Here is a 25687-nt window from a genome sequence, read left to right as displayed (position 1 = left end):
CTTGAGGTAATTAGAGGCCACATATATCATCTGCGTATAGGTGCTTTAGGTAAACAGAGGCCACATGCATCATCTTCGTATAGGCGCTTTAGGTAAACAGACGCCACGGGTATCATATGCGTATTGGTCCTTGAGGTAATTAGAGGCCACATGAATCATCTTCGTATAGGCGCTTTCGGTAAACAGACGCCACGGGTATCATATGCGTATAGGCGCTTTAGGTAAACTGACGCCACATAAATCATCTGTGTATAGGCGCTTTAGGTAAACTGACGCCACGGGTATCATATGCGTATTGGACCTTGAGGTAATTAGAGGCCACATGCATCATCTTCGTATAGGCGCTTTAGGTAAACAGACGCCACGGGTATCATATGCGTATTGGTCCTTGAGGTAATTCGAGGCCAAATGCATCATCTGCGTATAGGCGCTTTAGGTAAACTGACGTCACGGGTATCATATTCGTAAAGGTGCTTTAGGTAAACAGACGCCACGGGTATCATATGCGTATTGGACCTTGAGGTAATTAGAGGCCACATGCATCATCTTCGTATAGGCTCTTTAGGTAAACTGACGCCACGGGTATCATATGCGTATTGGTCCATGAGGTAATTAGAGGCCACATGCATCATCTTCGTATAGGCGCTTTAGGTAAACTGACGCCACGGGTATCATATGCGTATAGGCGCTTTAGCTAAACTGACGCCACGGGTATCATATGCGTATAGGCGCTTTAGGTAAACTTACGCCACGGGTATCATATGCGTATTGGACCTTGAGGTAATTAGAGGCCACATGCATCATCTGCGTATAGGCGCTTTAGGTAAATAGACGCCACGGGTATCATATGCGTATTGATCCTTGAGGTAATTAGAGGCCACATGCATCATCTTCGTATAGGCGCTTTAGGTAAATAGAATTCACGGGTATCATATGCGTATTGGTCCTTGAGGTAATTAGAGGCCACATGCATCATCTGCGTATAGGCGCTTTAGGTAAACAGACGCCACGGGTATCATATGCGTATTGGTCCTTGAGGTAATTAGAGGCCTCATGCATCATCTGCGTATAGGTGCTTTAGGTAAACAGAGGCCACATGCATCATCTGTGTATTGATCCTTGAGGTAATTAGAGGCCACATATATCATCTGCGTATAGGCGCTTTAGGTAAACGGAGGCCACATGCATCATATGCGTATAGGCGCTTTAGGTAAACAGACGCCATGGGTATCATATGCGTATAGATCCTTGAGGTAATTAGAGGCCACATGAATCATCTTCGTATAGGCGCTTTAGGTAAACAGACGCCACATGAATCATCTGCGTATAGGCGCTTTAGGTAAACAGACGCCAAGGGTATCAAATACGTATTGGTCCTTGAGGTAATTAGAGGCCACATGCATCATCTGCGTATAGGCGCTTTAGGTAAACTGACGCCACGGGTATCATATGCGTATAGGCGCTTTAGGTAAACTGACGCCACGGGTATCATATGCGTATAGGTCCTTGAGGTAATTAGAGGCCTCATGCATCATCTTCGTATTGGCGCTTTAGGTAAACAGACGCCACGGGTATCATATGCGTATTGGTCCTTTAGGTAATCCGAGGCCACTTACATCATCTGCGTATAGGCGTGTTAGGTAATCAGACACCATGGGTATCATATGCGTATTGGTAATTTAAGCAATCAGAGGCCACATAAATCATCTGCGTATAGGCGCTTTAGGTAAACAGAGGCCACATGCATCATCTGCGTATAGGCGCTTTAGGTAAACAGACGCCACGGGTATCATATGCGTATAGGCGCTTTAGGTAAACAGACTCCACGGGTATCATATGCGTATTGGTAATTTAAGCAATCAGAGGCCACATGAATCATCTGCGTATTGGCAGTTTAGGTAAACAGACGCCACGGGTTTCATATGCGTATTGGTCCTTGTGGTAATTAGAGGCCACATGCATCATGTGCGTATAGGCGCTTTAGGTAAACTGACGCCACGGGTATCATATGCGTATAGGCGCTTTAGGTAAACTGACGCCACTGGTATCATATGCGTATTGGACCTTGAGGTAATTACAGGCCACATGCATCATCTGCGTATAGGCGCTTTAGGTAAACAGATGCCACGGGTATCATATGCGTATTGGTCCTTGAGGTAATTAGAGGCCATATGCATCATCTTCGTATAGGCGCTTTAGGTAAACTGACGCCACTGGTATCATATGCGTATAGGCGCTATAGGTAAACTGATGCCACGGGTATCATATGCGTTTTGGACCCTGAGGTAATTAGAGGCCACATGCATCATCTGCGTATAGGCGCTTTAGGTAAACAGACGCCACGGGTATCATATGCTTATTGGACCTTGAGGTAATTAGAGGCCACATTCATCATATTCGTATAGGCGGTTTAGGTAAACTGACGCCACGAGTATCATATGCGTATTGGACCTTGAGGTAATTAGAGGCCACATGCATCATCTTCGTATAGGCGCTTTAGGTAAACAGACGCCAAGGGTATCATATGCGTATTCGACCTTGAGGTAATCAGAGGCCACATGCATCATCTTCGTATAGGCGCTTTAGGTAAACAGACGCCACGGGTATCATATGCGTATTGGTCCTTGAGGTATTAGAGGCCACATTCATCATCTTCGTATAGGCGCTTTAGGTAAACAGACGCCACGGGTATCATATGCGTATTGGTCCTTGAGGTAATCAGAGGCCACTTACATCATCTGCGTATGGACGCTTTAGGTAAACAAACGCCACGGGTATCATATGCGTATTGGACCTTGAGGTAATTAGAGGCCTCATGCATCATCTGCGTATAGGTGCTTTAGGTAAACAGAGGCCACATGCATCAACTGCGTTTTGATCCTTGAGGTAATTAGAGGCCACATATATCATCTGCGTATAGGCGCTTTAGGTAAACGGAGGCCACATGCATCATATGCGTATAGGCGCTTTAGGTAAACAGACGCCATGGGTATCATATGCGTATAGATCCTTGAGGTAATTAGAGGCCACATGAATCATCTTCGTATAGGCGCTTTAGGTAAACAGACGCCACATGAATCATCTGCGTATAGGCGCTTTAGGTAAACAGACGCCAAGGGTATCAAATACGTATTGGTCCTTGAGGTAATTAGAGGCCACATGCATCATCTGCGTATAGGCGCTTTAGGTAAACTGACGCCACGGGTATCATATGCGTATAGGCGCTTTAGGTAAACTGACGCCACGGGTATCATATGCGTATAGGTCCTTGAGGTAATTAGAGGCCTCATGCATCATCTTCGTATTGGCGCTTTAGGTAAACAGACGCCACGGGTATCATATGCGTATTGGTCCTTTAGGTAATCCGAGGCCACTTACATCATCTGCGTATAGGCGTGTTAGGTAATCAGACACCATGGGTATCATATGCGTATTGGTAATTTAAGCAATCAGAGGCCACATAAATCATCTGCGTATAGGCGCTTTAGGTAAACAGAGGCCACATGCATCATCTGCGTATAGGCGCTTTAGGTAAACAGACGCCACGGGTATCATATGCGTATAGGCGCTTTAGGTAAACAGACTCCACGGGTATCATATGCGTATTGGTAATTTAAGCAATCAGAGGCCACATGAATCATCTGCGTATTGGCAGTTTAGGTAAACAGACGCCACGGGTATCATATGCGTATAGGCGATTTAGGTAATCAGACACCATGGGTATCATATGCGTATTGGTAATTTAAGCAATCAGAGGCCACATGAATCATCTGCGTATAGGCGCTTTAGGTCAACAGACGCTTCGGGTATCATATGCGTATAGGGGCTTTAGGTAATCAGACGCCACGGGTTTCATATGCGTATAGGCGCTTTAGGTAAACAGACGCCACGGCTATCATATGCTTATAGGCGCTTTAAGTAAACTGACGCCACGGGTATCATATGCGTATAGGCGCTTTAGGTAAACAGACACCACCGGTATCATATGCGTATTAGTCCTTGAGGTAATTAGAGGCCACATGAATCATCTTCGTATAGGCGCTTTAGGTAAACAGACGCCACTGGTATCATATGCGTGTTGGTCCTTCAGGCAATCAGAGACCACATGCATCATCTTCGTATAGACGCTTTAGTTAATCAGAGGGCACATGCATCATCTGCGTATAGGCGCTTAAGGTAATCAGAGGCCTTATGCACCATCTGCGTATAGGCGCTTTAGGTAATCAGAGGCAACATGCATCATATGCGTATAGGTGCTTTAGGTAATCAGAGGCCACATGCATCATCTGCGTATAGGCGCTTTAGGTTATCAGAGGCCACATGCATCATCAGCGTATAGGCGCTTTAGGTAATCAGAGGCAACATGCATCATCTGCGTATAGGCGCTTTAGGTAATCTGAGGCAACATGCATCATCTTCGTATAGGCGCTTTAGGTAATCAGAGGCAACATGCATCATCTGCGTATAGGCGCTTTAGGTAATCAGAGACCACATGAATCATCTGCGTATAGGCGCTTTAGGTAATCAGACACCACTGGTATGAAATACGTGTTGGTCCTTTAGGTAATCAGAGGCCACATGCATCACATGCATAATAGGTCCTTTAGACAACCAATGGTCACATTATTTATCTGTATTTATGCGCTTTATGTTATCAGAGACCACAGGATTCTAAATGAAGTATTTTATTGAAATGGTGAAAATAATGGCTCTGTTCTTAAATATGTATTTACTTTCTCATTACCACTCGCTTATGGTTTTGGATTAAAAATCCGTATTTCTTGTAATGTACCTGAATACACTTATTTTATCATTATTTAACTCTATGCTTTCGGAATTGCAAAACAAAACACATTTATAGTATAAACAGGTATTAAGGATTTAGTGGGGTTATGAGAAAAATGCCGGTTATGAGAAAACATGGAAAACTTATAACTCATCAAGTAGGCCACCCTGCCTAATTCAACTGTGATGGGTATTTTTACCTCATTACCATACATTGATACTACCACGTGATAATGTCGATCAGCAAATAACGCAACGACGAATCGCTCAAAGCCGTGAGTAACGCTTATCAATATTGAAGTATTTCGAACTGTTCACATCATTCATAAGGATTTCTTTTCAAGCTTAATGGAGAAAAATAAAATCATAACCGTTTGTATTACAGTTTCTTAAAAAAAAGTGACCAGCATTGTACATAGGAGCTATCCATGTCTTTTTTAGTGAACACATGCACAATAATAGCTCATCTTTCAATACATCGTGACCAAAGTCAATGTGCTAAATGTGATAGAGAATTCGCTTCTGGGGCCAGTGGTAACTGTGTTAATCCTTGGTCGATTCCATAAGATAAGATAAGATAAGATAAGATAAGATAAATTTTATTTTCAATCAAGGGTCATGCTATATTACATGTACCAAATACGATAATACAAATAGAAGTAGTGGCCTTAAGGACAGTAATGAGAAACTTGGCGTACTCCGTATTGGTTTAACAAAGGAAATTTGCACCCGTGCACTTTAAAACATAAAAGTATATTCGAGATAAGAGCTATGGTCCATCACCAGGACTACCTTGCATATCATGTGATCTCGTCCGTTCATCTGTCTGTTTAGCAGAAACCATCGTACTACATTGTGAATGATTACATTGTACTCTCAAATACCTGAATATATCTAAATTACATACATCAGCGTGTGGTGAATAATCTGAATTAAAAATAATATTTTGCACATATTTTAAATATTAATACACTATTTTCCAAACTGTAAATGCATGATTATGTAGGAAGACGTTAATTTATATAAAGCCAAGTCCTCTTCTGTTTTCGTTCACAACACTTGATACACGAGGTTGGCAGTAAAACCGTCTAGTGAATTGTATTTTGTAGTCAATTATGAACCAACAAGCAAATTTACGACACACTCACGAACGGCCAACTAGTTTTAGACCATTCGGATGACCGACAGGGTTTATAAGCCAATATGTCACAGAACAAGTTTTCCGAAACTCCGGAGTGTTTCCAGCAGTGGTTTCGTTTCTTGCATCCTCTTCGGTTGCCGTTAGTAGGCGATATGTCTTATCTATGATGTGACATAGTAGAGATCCATAGGTCAACTATAAATCAATACAATTACAAAGAGGAAATTATTAACACAACTGTTTTATTCACATTCAGACTTCATTTAAACTCCCACGTATATACTCTAAGGAAAACGCTATCACCCTTATGACCCAACAGTACATTAAAGCAGTTGTATATTGCTTATACAAACGCACAGGAAAATAAATCTTACGTTACACAACAAGGACGTCAAATACAGGCGAATCATCACATCACTGAATTTATAAAATGTGGATTACATTTTAAGGGGTGTGAGAGCTTTGTATACTTATTATCAAATCTGTATAGGTATTAGCAATTCCGTATTTAACAGACAACAATGAAAAAAATGGCTTAGTTGGAAATTAATGCCATAGGTTTAAAAGAATAACATCCAAAAATTAAATATCTAATTGATCAACTACTCACAATATAATAACTAAGATAAACACATCGGCATTGTATAAACAAACATTGCCTTTTGGTTAAAAAAATAGTAATTGTGAGGTATTAAGTTAGAAACACAAAACCAATATATTTTTTAAATAAAACAGCTTATTTTTTTGGAATGAAACTAGATATAAAAATATAACTGTTCTTATTATCCATGTACTTAATTCCATTAGACATTGTCTCTATTTGGTGGAACCAGCGAAGTTAGCGTACACATCCTTATCAAAGGCTCGCAAATAGTCTAGTACGCTCTCATGACAGAAGACGAATTGATCCTGAAAAAAACACAAATACATACTATTGCTTGCATTTAAACATGCATATAATACAAACGCATACAAAATGATACTTATAATTTAACATCTTTTAATACACACATTTAAATGATCGCATGGTTTAAAATAAGATCAAGGCGTAATCTTGTAAATGATATATATCTTTTAAAATAACGCTTGTCAGCAACGGCCTCTAACTAAAAGTCTTTTTACGAAAAACGAAATAACAGCTACCAAATTCGGAATCGCCAGTCGTCGCATGGCCTTGACTTTTCTAACAGCGTTGAGGACACTAACTTCGTGTTCTATGGCCATTTTCTGCAGCAGCATTGAAACCACACAGAACAGACCCGTTCTGCCCTGCTCCATCACTGTGTTGTGTGATACAAAGATGATAAATAGCAAGACCAATAAAAATAACCAAACATTACCGCGTAGAAAAATGCATATACATATCTTAATTATTAACTAACAAGCGGTTTAAGTAAAAACAAAGAGTAATACAATTCGTACAAACAATGAAGAAGTATGGGTCCATCTTTCTGTTTGTTGGCTATTTCCTCCACGTCATTCAGGAAGGTGAGAAAGTTTTCAACAGAAAGTGGGACATTTTTCATTTCATCCCACTCGGTGAACTGCATATGGGACAGAGTCTTCTCAGAAAGGCGCTGAAAAGGAAAAAATAAGCTGATATGAAAATAGTCATTGTCATGATGTTCAGTTTTTGTGATTTTGTTTAAACTAGGTGGTCCTCCATAAGCGTGAAACAGTAGTTTCCGGCGTATGAAAACCAGCCTGTGTTAAAATAAAGTAACACAATAAAGTGTTATACAGTTCTCCTCATCATTGTTTTGTCCTATGGAACGTATTTCATTTCCTTTTTTTGTGATTGTTTGTCGCAATCATAGATGATCTCAAGCATTTGATGGATATACATACTTAAAGATGAACGCGTTATAATGATTATGTTGCTACTTTATTACTCCAATTACCCCTGCTGCTTTCTTATGACGTATCTTAAGGTTTTTCATTGCATAGTGGCGTTCCCTTGATTCACGTGAAGAGCTGACTTCAAATGATCCCTTTTGCAACGCCTGCATATTTTCCGCCGGGTAGTATATTCCAACATTCTGTTAAAAATGTCAAGCAACACCTTTTACATTACTCGGAAAGAAAAAAGTCAAAATCTACGTTTGGGTGCAAAATTAATTTCAATAAGGCCACTACTTTTATATAAATTGGTTTACAAAACCGGCGGGTCTAATTTTCCGAAAAGTACAAAAAAAATAAAAATGAATTTCACTATTTTTTCAAAATTATTTTCCCGACCGAATTGATTTTGGTGCGAAACGAAAGAAAAACGCACAGATAAGAGTACGAATGCAGTAGATCTCGACTGGTTTGTTGTTCCGTGGCCGTATTTGCCAATTTATAGTGATAGCATGTGAGCCAGTCACACTGAGTTAAACTAAGAAAAACATATTTGTATTGTTTACCTTTTGTTTGTCCATGTCTGGTTCAAAGCTGACAATACATGAACAATTTTCTTGGACAACCAATATCAGAAAATCATTAACGGTCTCTGGCAAAGGGGTCTGTGCAACCAGAAATCGACGTTTTTCTTTGAAACTCTGTAAGAGGGAAACTATAAACATCACGTTTCTTACCGTGCAAGTAAGAAAAAAGTAAAATAAATTGCAATAATACAACTTTATGAAAGCCCAATACATTAAGTAACACAAGCGTCAAAAACGCCCGTCCTATTTTATGACACCAAGTGGTTGTACGTTAAGCCAAATTTAAAGAACGGACACTTTAAATACAGCTTTTGCCAATTCAAGGGTCATAACTCTGGACTGGAGTGACTTATAATCCTGCTAATGAACATTCTGAGCAAATTTGGTGATGATTGGACGATGGCTTTTAAAGAAATGGATCGGCCACAATACTAGACACCACCCACCCGGCCGCCACCCCACCATGTAAAACGTTAATACGTCCCATTCTATGGACGGGCGAATATCAATTGGAATTAATATTCCTGTTTTCATCGATTTTATTTGAAACACTTAAACAGTCGGATAAAAACATTTTTTTTATATAATTCACATGGCTGTTTAAAACCATCAGAAAACTAATCAAAGGCTATAGTTTGAAAAGTATAAATATCCAATGAAGAAAAGGATTTAAAATAATGGTAAAGGACCCCCCCCCCAAACACATTGAAAACTAGCAAACTAAACAAATATTCACCCACATGTATATACACAGCATTGATATAATCAGAGGATCCACTTGTCAACCCAAGGTAGATTCGCGGTCGGTTATCATCACCTAGAATCAAAAACTGTGTGCGTTAAATTTTTGGCCACTGATTTGTCTCAGTTTTACTTGCATTACTATATCAGAGTACAATCAAAATACTAGTTGAGATTTGCATTTGAAGATAATACTGTGGATATATGGGTGCGTCTCTGTTATTTAAGCTTTTATCATGTACTTAATTTAGGTATGTACTAAGAGGAACAAGGAAATATTTAATTGGTATGTCTGCATTGGTATTTACTATTAAGGACTAAAGGGAACAGGGAAATAATAACCCGGTACGTCTGCATTGGCTCGATTTTTAGCCAAGTGCTGTTTGTTTCTTTCGACTGCGTTTGCTTCCTGTTTCGATCGCTGTTCAACGGTGTGTTGAAGTTGCTACAAAACATTTGAAATCTACATTGCTTTGCAAATGAATTTCAATGAAAGGGTTTAACATTACACCTTCTGGGTCGGTTCATAATTTCCTTCTAGTACCCTCATTTAGATAAAAGAAGATTGTTGAGATGTAAAGATTATATCGTCTGACAAATAAACAATTACGCTGCAAACATTCAGCAAGTAATGACTTCAATTATGAAAACCTAAAGAGACTAAGTTATGCTTAAACTTTAATGTAAACCAACCTGAAATTGTCTGTTTAAGTCACCTCTTCTTGTTGTCTTCATGTACTGTTGAAATTGTTCTGCCTTGATCGGTGTGCAGTTGCAAGTCAGGGAATACACAACAGCCTTGTGGAGATACTGATATTGCTCCTACAAGACAATGGTGTTACAAAAACTGAAACAAGCATATACCAATTTAATAGTTAAACCCCTGATATGGCGTAAACAATTAATGGTTAAAAATGTTATAATTCCTTTTCGTGTTGCTAATACAGGAACATATATATACCCATAAGAGTTCTTAGGTTCTTTAAAGTACCAGGCCAGAATTTGAAAAACACAAAATTTTAAATATAGCTTTACGTCATCTAAAACAGCATTGAACATATACCGGCTATCATTTACATGTGCATATGTGCTTGGCGCAAATATAAAGTTAACATATACGAATTCTGAGTTTGGATTAACCGGTATTAACAGATACATATTGTAATATTACATCGATATACCCTTTACAATTGCAACTTAATAAATCTAATACATCCAATATAAAATCATTCTATTTAGATCTGCAAGTTGTAGTTAGGGAAGATAATTTGAATATCAATCTTTATGATGAACTTGATAATTTTAATTTCATAATAATAATTACCCTTCTTAAGTTTAGGGTGGTCTTAGTTCACCATCATATGTCATAAGATGTCAAATAATTCTGCTCTCGTTGTAAACTTATGACGACAAAACTTCTTTAACAGGGTTTCAGTTATCGTAAATAAAGGAAAACTTTGTATACGGTCATTGTGATATTTTATATCTCAGTACAATAGTAGTTTTAAATTGCTTTTAGTACAGCTTATTCCGATTTTGTGGTGACTTTTTAAACAAAAATTCGTAAAATTAAAATGATTGCAGAAGCTGATTGGGCAGAAAGTCTCATTAAATTGCTTGGATCTTGTTTAAGCCGACTGTGGATATAATGGCAATACTTTGAAGAGTAGTTGCCTTCTTGTTTTTGGGGATGAATTTCTTTCAAAAAGTTTACAGTTATATGGCGTCCTTAAATAACTAAGCTTTCAGTCCTTTCCGGAATGTTTCAGCGTATTTCGTCACTTTATTTCAATAGTTTGCTGAGGTGTATCATTTGGAAGAATATATAAGCAACTATATATCGTTATTTTTACCGTTTTGTTTAGTTTTAATGTTTTCCTTGTTTATTCCAAGAGTTAGAACAATGATGCTTCTCATTGTGAAACTCTATTAGCACACAGTTGCCAGCCTTTTATTTGCTAAGATAAACTATGTGGGGTTTTATAGTTTCAAACATTAACTGCATCATTTTCTTGAAAAGCTTTTGCATTAGGTACTTATTAGTTTTATTATTGTTTGTTTTATTCTTAATGTTCCTCATGTTCTTTGATAAGATTTAGCATTTACGTTTTTACTTTATTCGGTATTGTTTTCATAAGAAAGAGGTTGTGCACACCCGAGTAAATTTACATGTTTCTCACCGTTCCAAGGCGGTACCTAACGTTTCTTGAAAATATCCCTAGTTTTTAATATTATGTATTTAGTGTATTGTTTGTGGAGTTTTGTCTTGTTATTCCATGTCTCTGGTTTGTGATGTTTTGTTTTTGTTTTCTGTGTCACTGGCGTTGACCCTGTGTCATTGAATGGAGTTTATGTTTAAACGATTGACTACTGAACGTGTTTCTGTAATTTTTCATATTGATATATATATATATGACATTACAATTGTATTATACCCAAGTCTGTATCATATTCGGCCTGTTCTGTCGCATGTTGACCACACATCCAGGGATATCAACCGCCCCTTCAGTTTCACCCTCCTTCGTCAGAATGTCCAGAGCAATGTACGTACCAGTTCGTCCGACACCAGCACTGATAGAACAATATAAGACAGATATCAATAAACGGATACGTATTCGCACGAAACCACTTGTTTTTAATGGCTCCTACGAATCGCAAAATTATAGCGTGTTCACATAGAAGATGCTTCATTTAGTGCATGTATTTGTTCGTTGAATCATATGCCTATGACCAAGAAATGGTGCTGGCGCAGGAAGTATGCGAACATGACTTGCGAGAAACAAATTAGTGTCAAAAGTCAGCAAAATCGAAAAACATAACCGGATAAATTTCTCTTTAAATATCCTGTAAAAACATGTAAATATTCCATACAAAGTATCACGCCCTATCTTTAAATCGGCCAGTTTATGGCACCTGTTTAACATTTGTTTAAAATTGAAAGCTTTGTTAATTGAAGACATGTTCAAAAACAACTCCAAATAAACTATAACAATTACATATTAAAAGTATTGAAACAATGGAAAAAGAAACATTGAACACTAAACTTATGTGCAACGTTACGACTCAAATAAGAATTATAGCAGACACAATATCATTACAAAGCTGTACCTGCAGTGGACCACAGTAGGTCCTTTATACGTTGTAGGGGTATTCAGTACTCTTTGTCTGAACTCAATGATTGCTGTGACATCATCAGGAATGCCTTTGTCTGGCCAACATGTGAAGTGCAGTTGGTAGATGGACCTTTCTTCGGATGACTTTGGGAATAAAAACATATCGTTTTCTTTTATAATTACAATAACAGTCGCTGTATTTTCATTGTCACGAAAGGAGTTAAAAGTCACATTCAGGCAAATGAAATGCAAAAAGATGTTCATACCCGTATTAATGTAAGGGACCTTCTGGTAAATTCAGCATACATATCCTCCGAGTGACATGTGATTCTGAACTCGCCATACATCTTGCTAGAACCAACGTTTGGCCAATACTGTTCACATTTAGATGACTGTAACAATAGATATTGGTTTACTTTTGTTAATAGCAATGATGTGATAATCGGATATTTAATGTATTTTACTTAATAACAAACATGAAACATAAAATATTTAAGTTTGTGCTGTCTTATTCAATTTACACCTTGTTGCTCTTTGAAATTCCATGTACAATGTATATATTTATGCGTTAATATCCACATAAAGAACGTGAACAATAAGTAATGCAACGAATTACCCCATTTTCTATTAGATTCGTGACCATAACAATTTTCTCAACATTCTGTTGCCAAACCATTCGCCAAAAGGGTTCGAAATCATCTCCCAGTTGCTGCGACATTGGTCCTACAAGACATTACATATAAGCTTGTAGCTAAACAACAAAAATGCTTGCATTATAATCATCCTAATTGTATGTCATAGTCTTGGTATCATACATGTATCCTTAATGTCATGAATAAATTTCAATTTATCTTACAAGTTGTTATTTACTATGATATTAAACTAGTTTTACCTAATGTGGCGATATATTCTTTCCTCTTTTTATAGCCCTGCAAAAAAATAAAACAACGTCGTACACCCAGAAAACGCATATTAAAGAAGGAAGAATCCCATATGCATTCATCCTAAATGTTATTTTATTTATGTTATTTTAATGAACTATCAGTGTGAATTTCCCTCTAAGCAGGCTAAGGAAGAGCTGTACATGGATTGAAGAGTTGTGTCCATTGATCCTTGTGCCTTCACGGGATCTTGGATAAACGTTTAGGCTACTGGGCTTTCCTTTTATTTACCTAAGCAGGCTGAATATAGGCTGAAATTACAGTATTAGGCAAAAGAAAAAGGTCAGTGTAAATCATAATGAATAAAGCTACACCTCGTATTGTCAGCAGCTATTATCAGTTTTCAAATCTGAATAACTGAAACACTTATATGGGCATTACAAATAATAGATAGCATGAACAAAGAAGTAAGGTAATTTAACTTGTCGATAACTTGACGACAACTTTGTCGATCACTATCGCCCACAAATTAGAACAACCTAAGGAAAATAAGGAGAAGACGAAACTGCTCGCCATCAATTTATCTTTCAAATATAAAAACTGTTTTCTGCTTTAAATATTTAAAAAAATCTGAATCTGTAATATCGACCTATTGTATTTCACTCATAAAAACAAACAAACCCTTACATCAATAAAACTTGCATTAATGAAGTCCGTATCACCATCCTGAATCTTCAATCTGCAGTCATCATCTGTGGTAAGGCAAAATGCATCAGTTATATAGATATATTGACGATATCTAAAAATAATTACATTCAAGTTGAATATAAACACACATTCAGCCGTACAAAAGCATACCGACATAACTTGCAAACAATCCACGTTAATTTATTTTTATAAACCTATTTATTATTGGACTTCAACTATCAGAAATGGATCTTGTAGTGTGTTTTGTAAATTATATATGTATTTAAATCGCAAGCACAACATGCCGCAAAATTCTATTATACGTAATTCACCTAATGCAGTACGCGGTTTCAACTCCGCTGACTTGACCTCATAAGCGGTCGATGGAAAGAATGCTGTCGTATTCCGGCTTACATCACTTTTACCAAATTACACATTTGTGCTTCTTTCGATTTAATGATTTTGAACTTACATGGATAAATTCTCTTGTATCTGTTCCTTGGCAAATTCTCATTTCTTTGTGAGTGGACGTACGGCTTAATAAGCCCTTGTGGAAATTTCTAGAAAACAATGTGAGACTTGATTGACAATTTAAATATATGTTGTCAACGAAATAAATGTAATTGAAGAATGAATATAAAAAGTGTGTCCCTGTGATATACTGTAACTATATACATATAAGCTAATTTACGGAATCAAAATAAAATGGGCAGTGAATGTTTTGACCTAGTATGGGTAGTTAAGTGTAAATACGTACAATGTATATCATATATACATTTAATTTTCAATTCCATTTACGTTTTGCTCCACAACGAGTCCGGTTAATGGATATTTCTAATTTGATTACAAATAAGTTTAATTGAAAAAAAAAACGTTCATTATTAAATTTAATTGATTTTAGACACTGGTATATTCACTGGTAGATGATACCACGAAAATAATATTTTTTTAAAACCAGAATCCGAGACAAGCTTCTAAATGTGTCATTTAACTTCAATTGAAATATTAACATAGTGTCAAACACTTACATCAAATGCAGCTCTTATTTCATCTTGTGATAACGAATCAACGTATTCAACAAGGCCGTCAACAGAGACTTTAGACTCCTGTAGAGCGACCGAGTTGTTGTAATAAACATCAGTAGTGCTCTGTATTCCTCGAATGTCATCGTTATCTGTAGTAAACAATAGTATCTCATTCGTACAGAAAACAGAACCGATACCACATCAATAGGTTTGAAAATCAATGATCTCGAACATGAAGGTAGGTAATGTTAAAATTTAACCCCAGCAGCTAGGTGAGTCTGTTTTGATACCCGTCTTATTGATTCCCCTCTTATACATTAAGTTTATACCGATTTCTACATCTATTTCGAAGGCCGATGCTGGTTGCTTTAGCGAAGAAGATCTGCTCGCTGGCTGTCGGTGACTTTGTTGCTTAGATTCGGTTGTATTTCGAGTGTTCCGTCCAATGGGTTCATTCGCTGTAGAATGTTTAAACACGTTTTATAATAAACTATATATTTTACGTACATTAAATTTAAGGAAGTTATAGGAGGAGATTTGAATAAACATAACTTAAGCTGAAAAATGTATGCTGTCAATTATATGTCATTGAGCATCACATTATTACGAACGACAATGACAATTGAAGCGCTTAAACTGTTCAATTGACTTCGAAATGTAAGCTTGACCTTAGATCGACATTGAACATGCAATATACATGGCGTCTCAACAAGGGGACAATGTACGAAATGAGCAAGGTTATGGACTAACCTTCGTTTTTATCGTCGACGTGTTCGGCTTGGAAAGCTGTTGTAGAATTTCGTTTCAATCTTTCTAAGGTATGCAGACGAATTATTCTGTATAGTAATAGATCATAGCTAGCAAACACCTTGAACATAGTCGAATATGATGGAGAACTACTTGTCAAAACATCATGCCACATACATAAGCTTGTGCATTCTGATGTCAGACCGTTCAACAAGTGCAAACGTACACAAAAAGGATCCAATCTACTGTCAGGCATGTTTTGAAACATAACACAGATTTGAATAGCTTTCAGAAGGTTAAAAATATATCGTATGTGCAAAACTTATTTCAATGTTCCATTTAAGTTAAACTAGTTCCACCCTTGTCATTTGCCACTTATGGCGTATGCAAACCATAAGCACATTGATAAATAAGTGTGCAATTATTTTATTTTTTGGACCCTTATTTCTGACACCAAGACTTTCGAACTTTATCTTTCTGTTAACATTTTAATGGTTGGGATTTTTATAAACAACTATGATTTACCAAAATCATTTTTGAAGGTTGGTTGAAATTGGCCAATAGATAAGGAGGGTAGGTTGTTTAAAGCAAACGATGGACAGACGGCGGACATACGATGATTTCAACACTCACCTGGACACCTGACCACAATTGATACTTAATTGTTTCGAACACACATGTCTCATTTGAAAGTTAAATGCATTAGATAGAAACAGACTTTTATGTATACATCACAATTACGCCTAAAATTAAAGTTCAAAACACAATAATGCCATGGCAAGAACATGCATAACGTAAATACCTTCGACGAAAAAGAAAAATCGCAATAACGCCAATAATAACGAAAAGACCGACTGTTCCTCCTGCAATAGCTTCTACTGCTGGTTCCTTTTTAACTAAATATAATATAAATGTATGTTTCAAGTATAACGGATACAATTCGAATTGTTTGATAAAATTCTGCATTAACGAATTAGGATTTAGAATATGAACTTAAATACAAAGACATCTGGCAAACGCGGACATCTCCATATAACAACTAAAATTAAACTTGCTTATTTCAATAAATAGTTATTACCTGTGCAGTCGCCGCCTTTGTAACCATCAATGCAGCCAAAAATACACTCACCAACGCTGTTACAACTCGTTCTTGTCCCACTTTGCTGACAGTGCTCAGGGCAGTCGTTTTCACACAGATCTCCGTACAAAGATCCTGAGCAACCATTCAAACAATAACCATTAGTTTGATAGCACTTGCTTTCAAAACATGAAGAGGAACACGATTTGTTGCAGTAAAGTCCGTGGGCAGTGGTCTCTGAACATGCGTTACAGATTCCGGATTCCTGATGACATGTTTCACAATTTGAAGGGCACTCACAACATACGGACACGCTGCTATCAACAAAAAATGTACTGTTCAGGCAATCAGTGCAGCCATTAGCAGAGCAAAACTTTGCATGACATTTGCTTTGATGGTCAGGACGTCTCCATTGCTCTAAACAGCTTTCACAGTGTTCACTGTTTTCTTAACAGAAACAATTTGGACGACAACTACATTTTGATCCAGTATATCCGTTAAAACAGGATGTGCAATACGATACATCATTCTGTTGGCATGTTTTGCACTTGGAATCACAATCCGTTGTGCAATTGTTACCCGAATATCCATCAACACAACCATTCATACATACACCATCGTCATTACAAGCACCATTCTGACATCCAGAAGAACACGGTGTTTGACAGAAGTGACTTCTGTCGTAGAACCTTGTTTTACAGGAATTACAATCCGAACTAATGGAACATCGACAATTCTTGTAATCACAATATTTTTTACAATTGACACCATACTTCCCTGGTATGCAGGTGTTGCAATGTGGTCCTTCGAAATTTGCTGTACATGTATCGCAAGTGCCATCAGTGCCATTACATGTTCCCCCTAAACACCCGACTGAGCAGGCCTTTTTACACAAACTGTTTTGGTCATAAAATCTGTCCTTGCAGCTAAAACATGACTTGCCAGTTATTTGTTCACATGTATAGCAATTTCCTGGACAGGGATTGTGACATCTTTCGCCGTAAATGGTATCAACACAGCCATCATGGCAATAATATTGCCCTTTACTAGGGTGATTCCCACATCGTGACGGTCCTCCCTTACAGCAAACACAATCAAGCGTGCAGTTCACCTCATTCTCGTCTATTACGACAGTCACTAAATACAAAACGTAAAATCGGTTTGTTTGTCATCGGCATAGTGCTTCAATGATATAAAGTCTAGGATACAAAACAACAATCTATATCGCGTTAAATGCGTTTTACCCTTTGTCAGTTGAAGAACATGCAACATGACAAAGCGCATTGAATTAGACGTTTGGTTGTGGTTCAAATACATGAACATCAGTAGTTCTTTTTTATAGTACGTAAAGAAATTCCTTTATCTGTTTATATAACTTTATTTCAGATGTATGCATAACGAATACGAAAAAACGCAGTTTAAACATATATGAAGACCGAGAAACGACATATGTTAAGTTGTTTATTATATTTAATAACAAAATGTGTCTTATAAAGCAATTTCATCAAGTCTAAGACTAAACAAGTATGATCAGTTAGTTTTATGTAAAAACAAACTTTTATTAAGAAACGTTATTCTGAATTGGTTTGGAAAAAATATAAGAGGTAAGAGGGATTCAAAATCGCTTCCGGTAAAAAAAAAAGATCATGTAAGACCGCAATTTTCCTCTAGGCCGAAGTCTTTATACTTATTAGTTTATGTTTGTTCAATTGATTAACTGTTTTTTTGTCTTTTTTGGTTTGTTACTATACAAATAAGTGCTCGTATGAGTCTAATTGTCTTTCGCGAACAATTATTTACACAGTATCGGCAGAAAAGTAAAACAAGAAAATTATATTTTAATTATTCAAAATGGTACGCATACACACCCGCAATGCACGATCGAGCAACCCACAGGAAAAATATTATATGGATTATCATTCTGGTTAAATCCGCATTCTTTTCTGCAACAGAAAATATGGACAGTTATGTTAAGGAACAATATCGGTAGATATTGTCGAAAAAAACAGTGTAGCTTATTTAGGACATATACAAATATTATATTAGTTTAAGGGTCATATTTCTCATTAAAGGAACATGAATTTCAAGAATGATGTACATATCCAACAAAGTAAAGCAAATTTTGCGTGTGTATATGAATAAGGATTTTGGGGATTTTGAATTATAAACACTTTTCTTCTATAACAGTGCCATAAAGATTATTTTCTGTTAGACTGTCTTATGGCGTGGTGTAAGAAATTGGCCAAATTGGACACACTATAAATTTGAAAACAATTTGAAATGTAACCAATAGAGCTCTACATTACGTTGCGTGCAGAAAAGATGCAATTATGCAAAAATTATTCCAATGTACGCACGCTTCATGTTGCAAAATAAGCTTAACTACGTAAAACAATCTAGTTTGATGACGTCAGCGGTCCATATCATATTTTTGGCCGGAACGGAGCTCGCCAAAATATAATATGGACCGCTGACGTCTTACAAAATGGTGAATACGGCTTGCGATCTTCACAACGATGAACAGCTGTCACAAGTAGATATTAACTGCATTGTTTAATAAAACACTTCAAGAGCGCTTTCAAAATGTTGAATGGTGATATAAAATGTTCCGTAGAATATAAGGAATATAAGACACGACTTCGGGCCATATGGCATTATAAGGACCGGCCAGTCAGCCCCGAAGGTAAATAGACCTCGACTGACGCCTCGGTCCATATACACCTTCGTTGGCTGAATCGCCGATCCTTATAATGTCATATAGTCCTCAATGGTGTGTTATATTTCTTAAGTAGTCGTCATATTAACCATTGTTTTAATCACAAATCGACCACAAATGAAAAAAAAATCCTGATAAAATCGATATGATTACAAAGATTAGCTTTATTTAATAATTTATAACTCACCTTGATTAAAAAACATGCTCCAAATCGTCAAGCTGCATCGACGGCTATCGTATATTGTATCCAAAGCAGGAAGATATTGTTGCAACAGACATGAACGCATAGCTACCTGAACAAATATGGGCAGGATTATAGCGCATTTTAAAAGTGAGTAGAACAATGAAAATGAATCAGTGACATAATATAAAGAAAATGCTTAAAAATCAAAATGTAAGTTCCTCGCCCTGCCAAATACAAAGTCATTTAGCCACGATATATTATGTCTTAATACTTTGATTGTAAATACAAAAGAGGACATTGTCTTGACACCTTGCGTGTTGAAAGAGCTTGTAATGAATACAATCTATTCTACCTCGTGTTATGCAAATAGGTTGGATTTTGTCTTGTTCTGTTAAATGAAAGCGATTCGTTCAGAAACCTCCAATGATTCGTTCAGGCTGTTAGTGATCCATTCATTCTGATAACGATTCGATTCTATAAAGACTAACAATTGAAATAATATAAAAAAAAACATCGAGTTTAATGTCATTCTTTACATGTACATTTATTGTGTGTTCAGAGTGACACTCTATGCCGATGTAAACACCCCCAAACATCTCATTAATAGAACATTTGTGTCATTGTTTTTAAATTAATTTCTAAAAAGGTTTCTAAAACAGATTTTAAAACGTTTCTTTAATTTGGACAATTATTTGAACATATCGTAAGGAACTGATCAAATTAAATTAGAAAGAATGCATCTTCTTGTGTTTTTTGTGCGTTAGTGTCTAAATTATGAATAATTGAATAGTAATTAGATTATAATGATATGTTAATTATTAGGTTCTGAAGGGTGATACTGTCAATGGTTCCTGGGTTTATTATGGAAATTGTTATTTATTCATATCGTTTGGTCCTCATTTAATAAAAATTGGTTATACGTGTCGGTATTATGTTTTACATATTTAAAATGCGTCCCATTTCGTAAATAAATAATATTATTATTTGCTTGGTATATTTGTTAACGTTTTCATTGGTTAAAAGGCTGTGAAGTGTAAAACAATAGAACGTAATATACACCGGTTAAAGATAATAGTGTTTTTAAATAAACTCGCGTGAGTAAAAAGACGTGATGTCTTTCCCGTTAAACGCCATGAAAAAGTTAGTGACCAAAGGTAGAACTTACGTCTGTGACGTGATTTCTTGAGCACGTGACGAATACTAGTGTTACGTAAGCATTATTTTATTTTGAAGGTTATACCTAAAGGCGCATAATAAGATATTAAACATTTACATACTGATGGAATGGGTCTATATTTCATTGGCAATATTAAACGCTATTTAAGGAATGAATTACGGGGTTGATACCGGGTTTAAATGCAATTGGGCTGGTCTTTGTACGCGTGGGGTCCTTCGAATTGCGTTCATATCCTAGATGATGACACCAAACCCGCAATTCATTACTTATATTTACACCAATAGTTCATTATGTCATTCAAGAATTGTTAAAACACTTCATTTCATTTAAGAAAAACCTTTCAGTAATCCTTTCGTACCCATTCTGTAAATGGAACGAACCGACTGTAACCGGAAACAAGGTATCAAATGACGTCACAGTAACGCGGGAAAAGATCAACCACTTGAAATCACTTTTAAACGTAAAATTGAAACACTGATGACAGCAATACATTTAACATATCATAAATTAACACTTTCTAAAATGTTGATATATATTTACGGGACCTGGACGAGACAATACAAACAAAAAACAAAATGAACAATGTTCATGTATATTGTAATGCCATAAATTGCGATCCGAACATATCCGAAGATGTTGCGTTTATCGGATGATAACCGCTGTTGCCGAAAGGCAGTTCGTTTAAGGAATGGAAGCATGAGGTGTAAATATTCACTGATTAACATTACCTTTTATGGGCCATTGCACAGGATATGCAACTCTATACAATGTCATTCCCCTTATATATCCATAAAAAGTGTGGTAGGTTACTTGTTTGCGTGAGGGCTATTTGCTGTACGCTACGTCAACTAAGTACATTTTCTACGTGTATATTGCACAAGTTGAGAATGACACATACCATAGGACGTTAAACATATTGATTGATCGGCATCTTTGTTTAGTATCATGACGTTAAAGAAAGAAAAGCTATTGAACAGATTGTTAGTTACGATGCGATGTAAAAGTACACGTAATATTTTTCAAATTCTCGGGTTTATACACGCCGTACCTACTCACTTAAAATGTTAAACATTAATGATAAAATTCTTCGTTCGCGTGACCATTGATTTTATAAATGGTACGATAGTAAGGCAATCAATTTACCTTACGCACAAAACATAAGGAACATGTATTCCAACCAATATATTTTAATTGTACGAGAATAATTTACCTTTCTTTCAATGTCTATCTAAATTATGTGATATGCAGAGATTGATACTAAGTAGTTTATTTCCATCGTTATAATTAAGGATCACTTTTACTATGAACCCTTTTTTTATTTTGTTTTGAAAATAAATTCGAAACAGAGCATCCTCAGCCATACTTTGAGAGTCTATTTCCATCTTTGTTAATGAATTTATAAATTCGGTAACTAAACGGTATCTGTGTAAAATATATAAAAAGAGTACTTTTTAAATTTAAATTTGTTAAGATAAACAGTTTACCAGATTAGCATACCAAAATTGTTAACTCCGAAATGGAACTGAAGAAGACTACGAAGTGGCAAACCGTTCTAATTTTACCCTTTTGGATATTCTTTATCATGGCAAAATAAAGCCATTCGAACGTATAATAAGGTCACGAAAAAAAATATGTCACAACAAACCCTTAATAATATTTTACCTAAGACTTCAAATTTCTATTGTAAATATGTTCGATGAAGATCAAGGGGAGACATTTCAATATTTTATGAGCAATATTCTTACAGCAATAATGTCCCTTTTTAAAGGAAATAAATCCATTTTTAGGTCCATCTTGCAATCCTCAAAATGCATGTGTTAAATCGTTATTTTGCTAACAAAATTTAAGCTACAGGATAATGATATCAAGTTTTATAAATAGCAATAATCAGATTCTAAAGTGTTTTAAGTACTATATAGCTAGTGCTTGTACACTTTAGTCATTCTGTGAGTTTTTGTCGTATTTATGCGTATGCGATAACCTATTTGTACATTTACTCAGATGTGTTAATATCATTGAAAACATATGAAATATATATTAAGTATCATTTAGAACAATATTGCCATTGACAATAAGCGAGTATCTTTAACGATAAAAGGTTAAATAAAAGGATAAACCATGAAATGACAAACGCAATGAATGTAAAATGAAATATGCTACTAAAATATGGAATATAAGGCTTTGAAAAGGACATATGCTGTAAATCAAACATATTAATAATGACCATGTTTTAATATATATTTATATCAACGTTAGCTTTAACACATTGTACACTAAATGTTGATATGAAGGTACTTTCTGTTAATAATATGGACACGTTTTGGGACCATTCGATTTAGCCGTAAAACATTTTGTCTAAAAGACATAATCATAACAAGTTAAGAAGTCCTGTTCATAATACACCATTACCGTTACGTGATTTAATAGTTGTTCGACATAACAATAATACAACATCAATGACATAAATTGGCCATTTGGAAGTCCACTAAATTCTTTCCATTGTGTCTTCTTTTGAAACAAGCGCACTATTCTATCACACACTTGGGAAGAAATACAACCCCTTATGTTTAGGCTGCTGTGCTGGTCATTGTATTTTCCCTTTAACTATAAACGCAGATGTCTGTGCAAAACACCTTATCTCATAATTGAATAATCTAACTGTAATTTTTTTAGACTTATTAAAAAGAAAAACCAACTCCTCCCCGTATTTTTAATTCATACTTGTAGATGTAACGGGTTGAAAATAAATGTGTAAACAATAAAAACCCAAAACGACTTACACATATTTCGTACATTCAACGCATTACTTTAAATGTGTTTCGGTATACATTTCTTTGCTTCAGAAGGCCAATACGACAAAGTGATTGCAGTAAAATGTAGTATGAGTATGATATGAATAGGGAAACAATAATATAATGTAAATACATTAAATAATATTTAAAGAAATGCATTAGATAATATTATTTTAAAGTTAGATAAGAGACAACAATAGTTTATTTTTCTAGGAACATTTCTATAACGTTACCAGATGTGTATTCCTTTCATATATTAACAAACCATAAAAGATGATACCAAAATAGTTTTGAGTATCGGATACTTTACGACAAATGACACAATTTAAAAAAGAGGCTATTTGTACGTTGCAGTGTAAGATCGTATTTTATTTTAAAGAGTGTGCACCAAAATACTTCACGAGTGGCATAGCCAGGAATGAAATATTAACTTTGGGTCTTCACGAAGTGCAATATATTGCAATCTTACCCTTAACACTTTCTAAAAAGGACTTTAAATGACAGTTAATTGTACTTTTTCAGAAAAGCGCGCCAAATTGTATGCGAAAGTAACATCATTTCGGAAATGACATCGTTTAATTTGCCCTGTGCGCGCAGCCGTTTTATTTGGAATTAAAAGAGAGCTAAAATTTCATAGAGTCACAAGGGTGTTGTGAGATTTTAAGTACCTTTCATGTGTTTCTGGTACGAATAGAAAAATCCGACCCGAGGGCACGCACGTATGCTGGTAACGAGGCTTGCCGAGCACGTGCGACGTCGTTTACTGACTTCATAAAGCGCAGTAATTTTAAATCACTTTTAACGTCAAATAGTGCCTCTAAAAACACATTATTACGATAATTTAGTTTCAATTTTCATTTAAAGTCGTGCATACTTATATATGAGTGCGCGTTTTTGAAATGGTGTAATATACTTTTTATATACCATACAATAAAAGAAATAAGAAGTGGCGCGTTGTTGCGCAAATCTCATCTAAAATAGTGGTTGTAAGACGGGATTTTTTCCAGCACTGGTCACATGACCAGAAACACACGTCCGGTGTGCAGGAAAATTGATCCTAGCCATCAGATACAACAAATTCCAAATGGAATTAAGAATGATATGAGGTAACTTTGTTCAAACCTTTTTTAAACATGTTTTCAATTACTTTTGTTTACCTCTGGTCGTGTTTTGCACCACAAATCGGCATTATTTTACCACTAAACAACGCAACGATATAGCAGTAATCGATGGACACCAGTAAAGTCACCAAAAAGACACACCAGTTTTTTTGGAAAACACTATGAGCAATTAACTTCTAAAGACAGCAGTACAAAACTGCCTAGATGCGTATTATTATAATTTTTTTCTCAGGTATTGACTTGACGTTGGTCGCCACAATGTGTCCCCGCCACAGAGACAGTTCGTGGAGTCGTGCAAAAACGGAGCGCGGCTGAACTAGAATGTTGTACACCATGGCCGTTGACAAGTTGGAAGGCGGGGTATGCAGCAGAAAATGGCATCTTGCCTGAAATATTTTGCCCATGAGCAGACGACCACTCGAACATTGAGGAAAACGCAAGTGTTATACGACTGGTTCATTTATGTCTTAATTCTGTAAAATTATAAGAGGGCTCATGATTGCATGCTTTCGAAGGTGTGAAAGTTTGTAAGACAAGAAGTATATAATATTGTTATGGTAATATTAGCACATTATTAAAAGGCAAGGGTGTAAGGAGGAGGGCTTTGATGAAATTTGACGGCAACCTTTTCAAATGATCGAAAAAGAAAGAGGTAACAGCGAGGAAAAGGCTGACGTCATGTCTATTTCAAGCCTCGATACAGTCAACTATATTAAAACATTTTATCAACGTGCCCCTCGTAGACGCCTTTTACATAAAGTTGTAACCAGAATAAATTCAAATTCGAAAGTATAAACTCTTAAACTAAAGCGACACCATATAACCACTGCTAAGAAAACAAATCCATTTGTCATTTTGTCAAGATGGCCACCTGCATTATTCATATAAGCCATTTTGTTTGTTATTATTGCATACAGGTCAGTTAAAGAGTGTCATTTGTGGTGTAGAGGTACGAGTCCCACAAAGTGGTTGAGAACTCACAGACTCCGAAAATGTCCATTTTCAGTACTAACTGTCTTCTTCTTCAATTTCTACAAGAAGACGGACTAGAGAGCAATTCAGATAAGGTAATA

General features: G+C 36.1%; 1 protein-coding gene and 1 long non-coding RNA gene across 2 annotated transcripts; both read right to left on the bottom strand.

The window, feature by feature from the left end:
* Window positions 1–5403: 5403 nt before the first annotated feature.
* On the bottom strand, window positions 5404–17242 carry LOC128204712 (receptor-type tyrosine-protein phosphatase mu-like). Its single transcript, XM_052906114.1, has 21 exons — window positions 17238–17242; window positions 16625–17049; window positions 16349–16442; window positions 15550–15635; window positions 15129–15257; window positions 14803–14948; window positions 14247–14334; window positions 13775–13839; window positions 13099–13135; window positions 12823–12929; window positions 12473–12598; window positions 12202–12350; window positions 11529–11664; window positions 9787–9915; window positions 9436–9538; window positions 9093–9169; window positions 8332–8466; window positions 7828–7965; window positions 7349–7503; window positions 7070–7206; window positions 5404–6835 (listed from the first exon to the last, which is right to left on the bottom strand). Exons 1-20 carry the CDS (start codon window positions 17240–17242, stop codon window positions 7128–7130), a joined length of 2409 nt encoding a protein of 802 aa, XP_052762074.1. The 3' UTR covers window positions 5404–6835; window positions 7070–7127.
* A 165-nt stretch (window positions 17243–17407) lies between these two features.
* On the bottom strand, window positions 17408–19611 carry LOC128205449 (uncharacterized). Its single transcript, XR_008256249.1, has 3 exons — window positions 19528–19611; window positions 18493–18567; window positions 17408–17761 (listed from the first exon to the last, which is right to left on the bottom strand). It is a non-coding gene; the product is annotated as an uncharacterized LOC128205449 (long non-coding RNA).
* Window positions 19612–25687: the final 6076 nt, after the last annotated feature.

The sequence above is a fragment of the Mya arenaria genome, chromosome 10 (genome assembly GCF_026914265.1).
Source record: "Mya arenaria isolate MELC-2E11 chromosome 10, ASM2691426v1".
NCBI classification, from domain to species: Eukaryota; Metazoa; Mollusca; class Bivalvia; order Myida; family Myidae; genus Mya; species Mya arenaria.
Note: the sequence above shows the minus strand (reverse complement) of the source record. Positions and strands in the feature narration are given on the sequence as shown.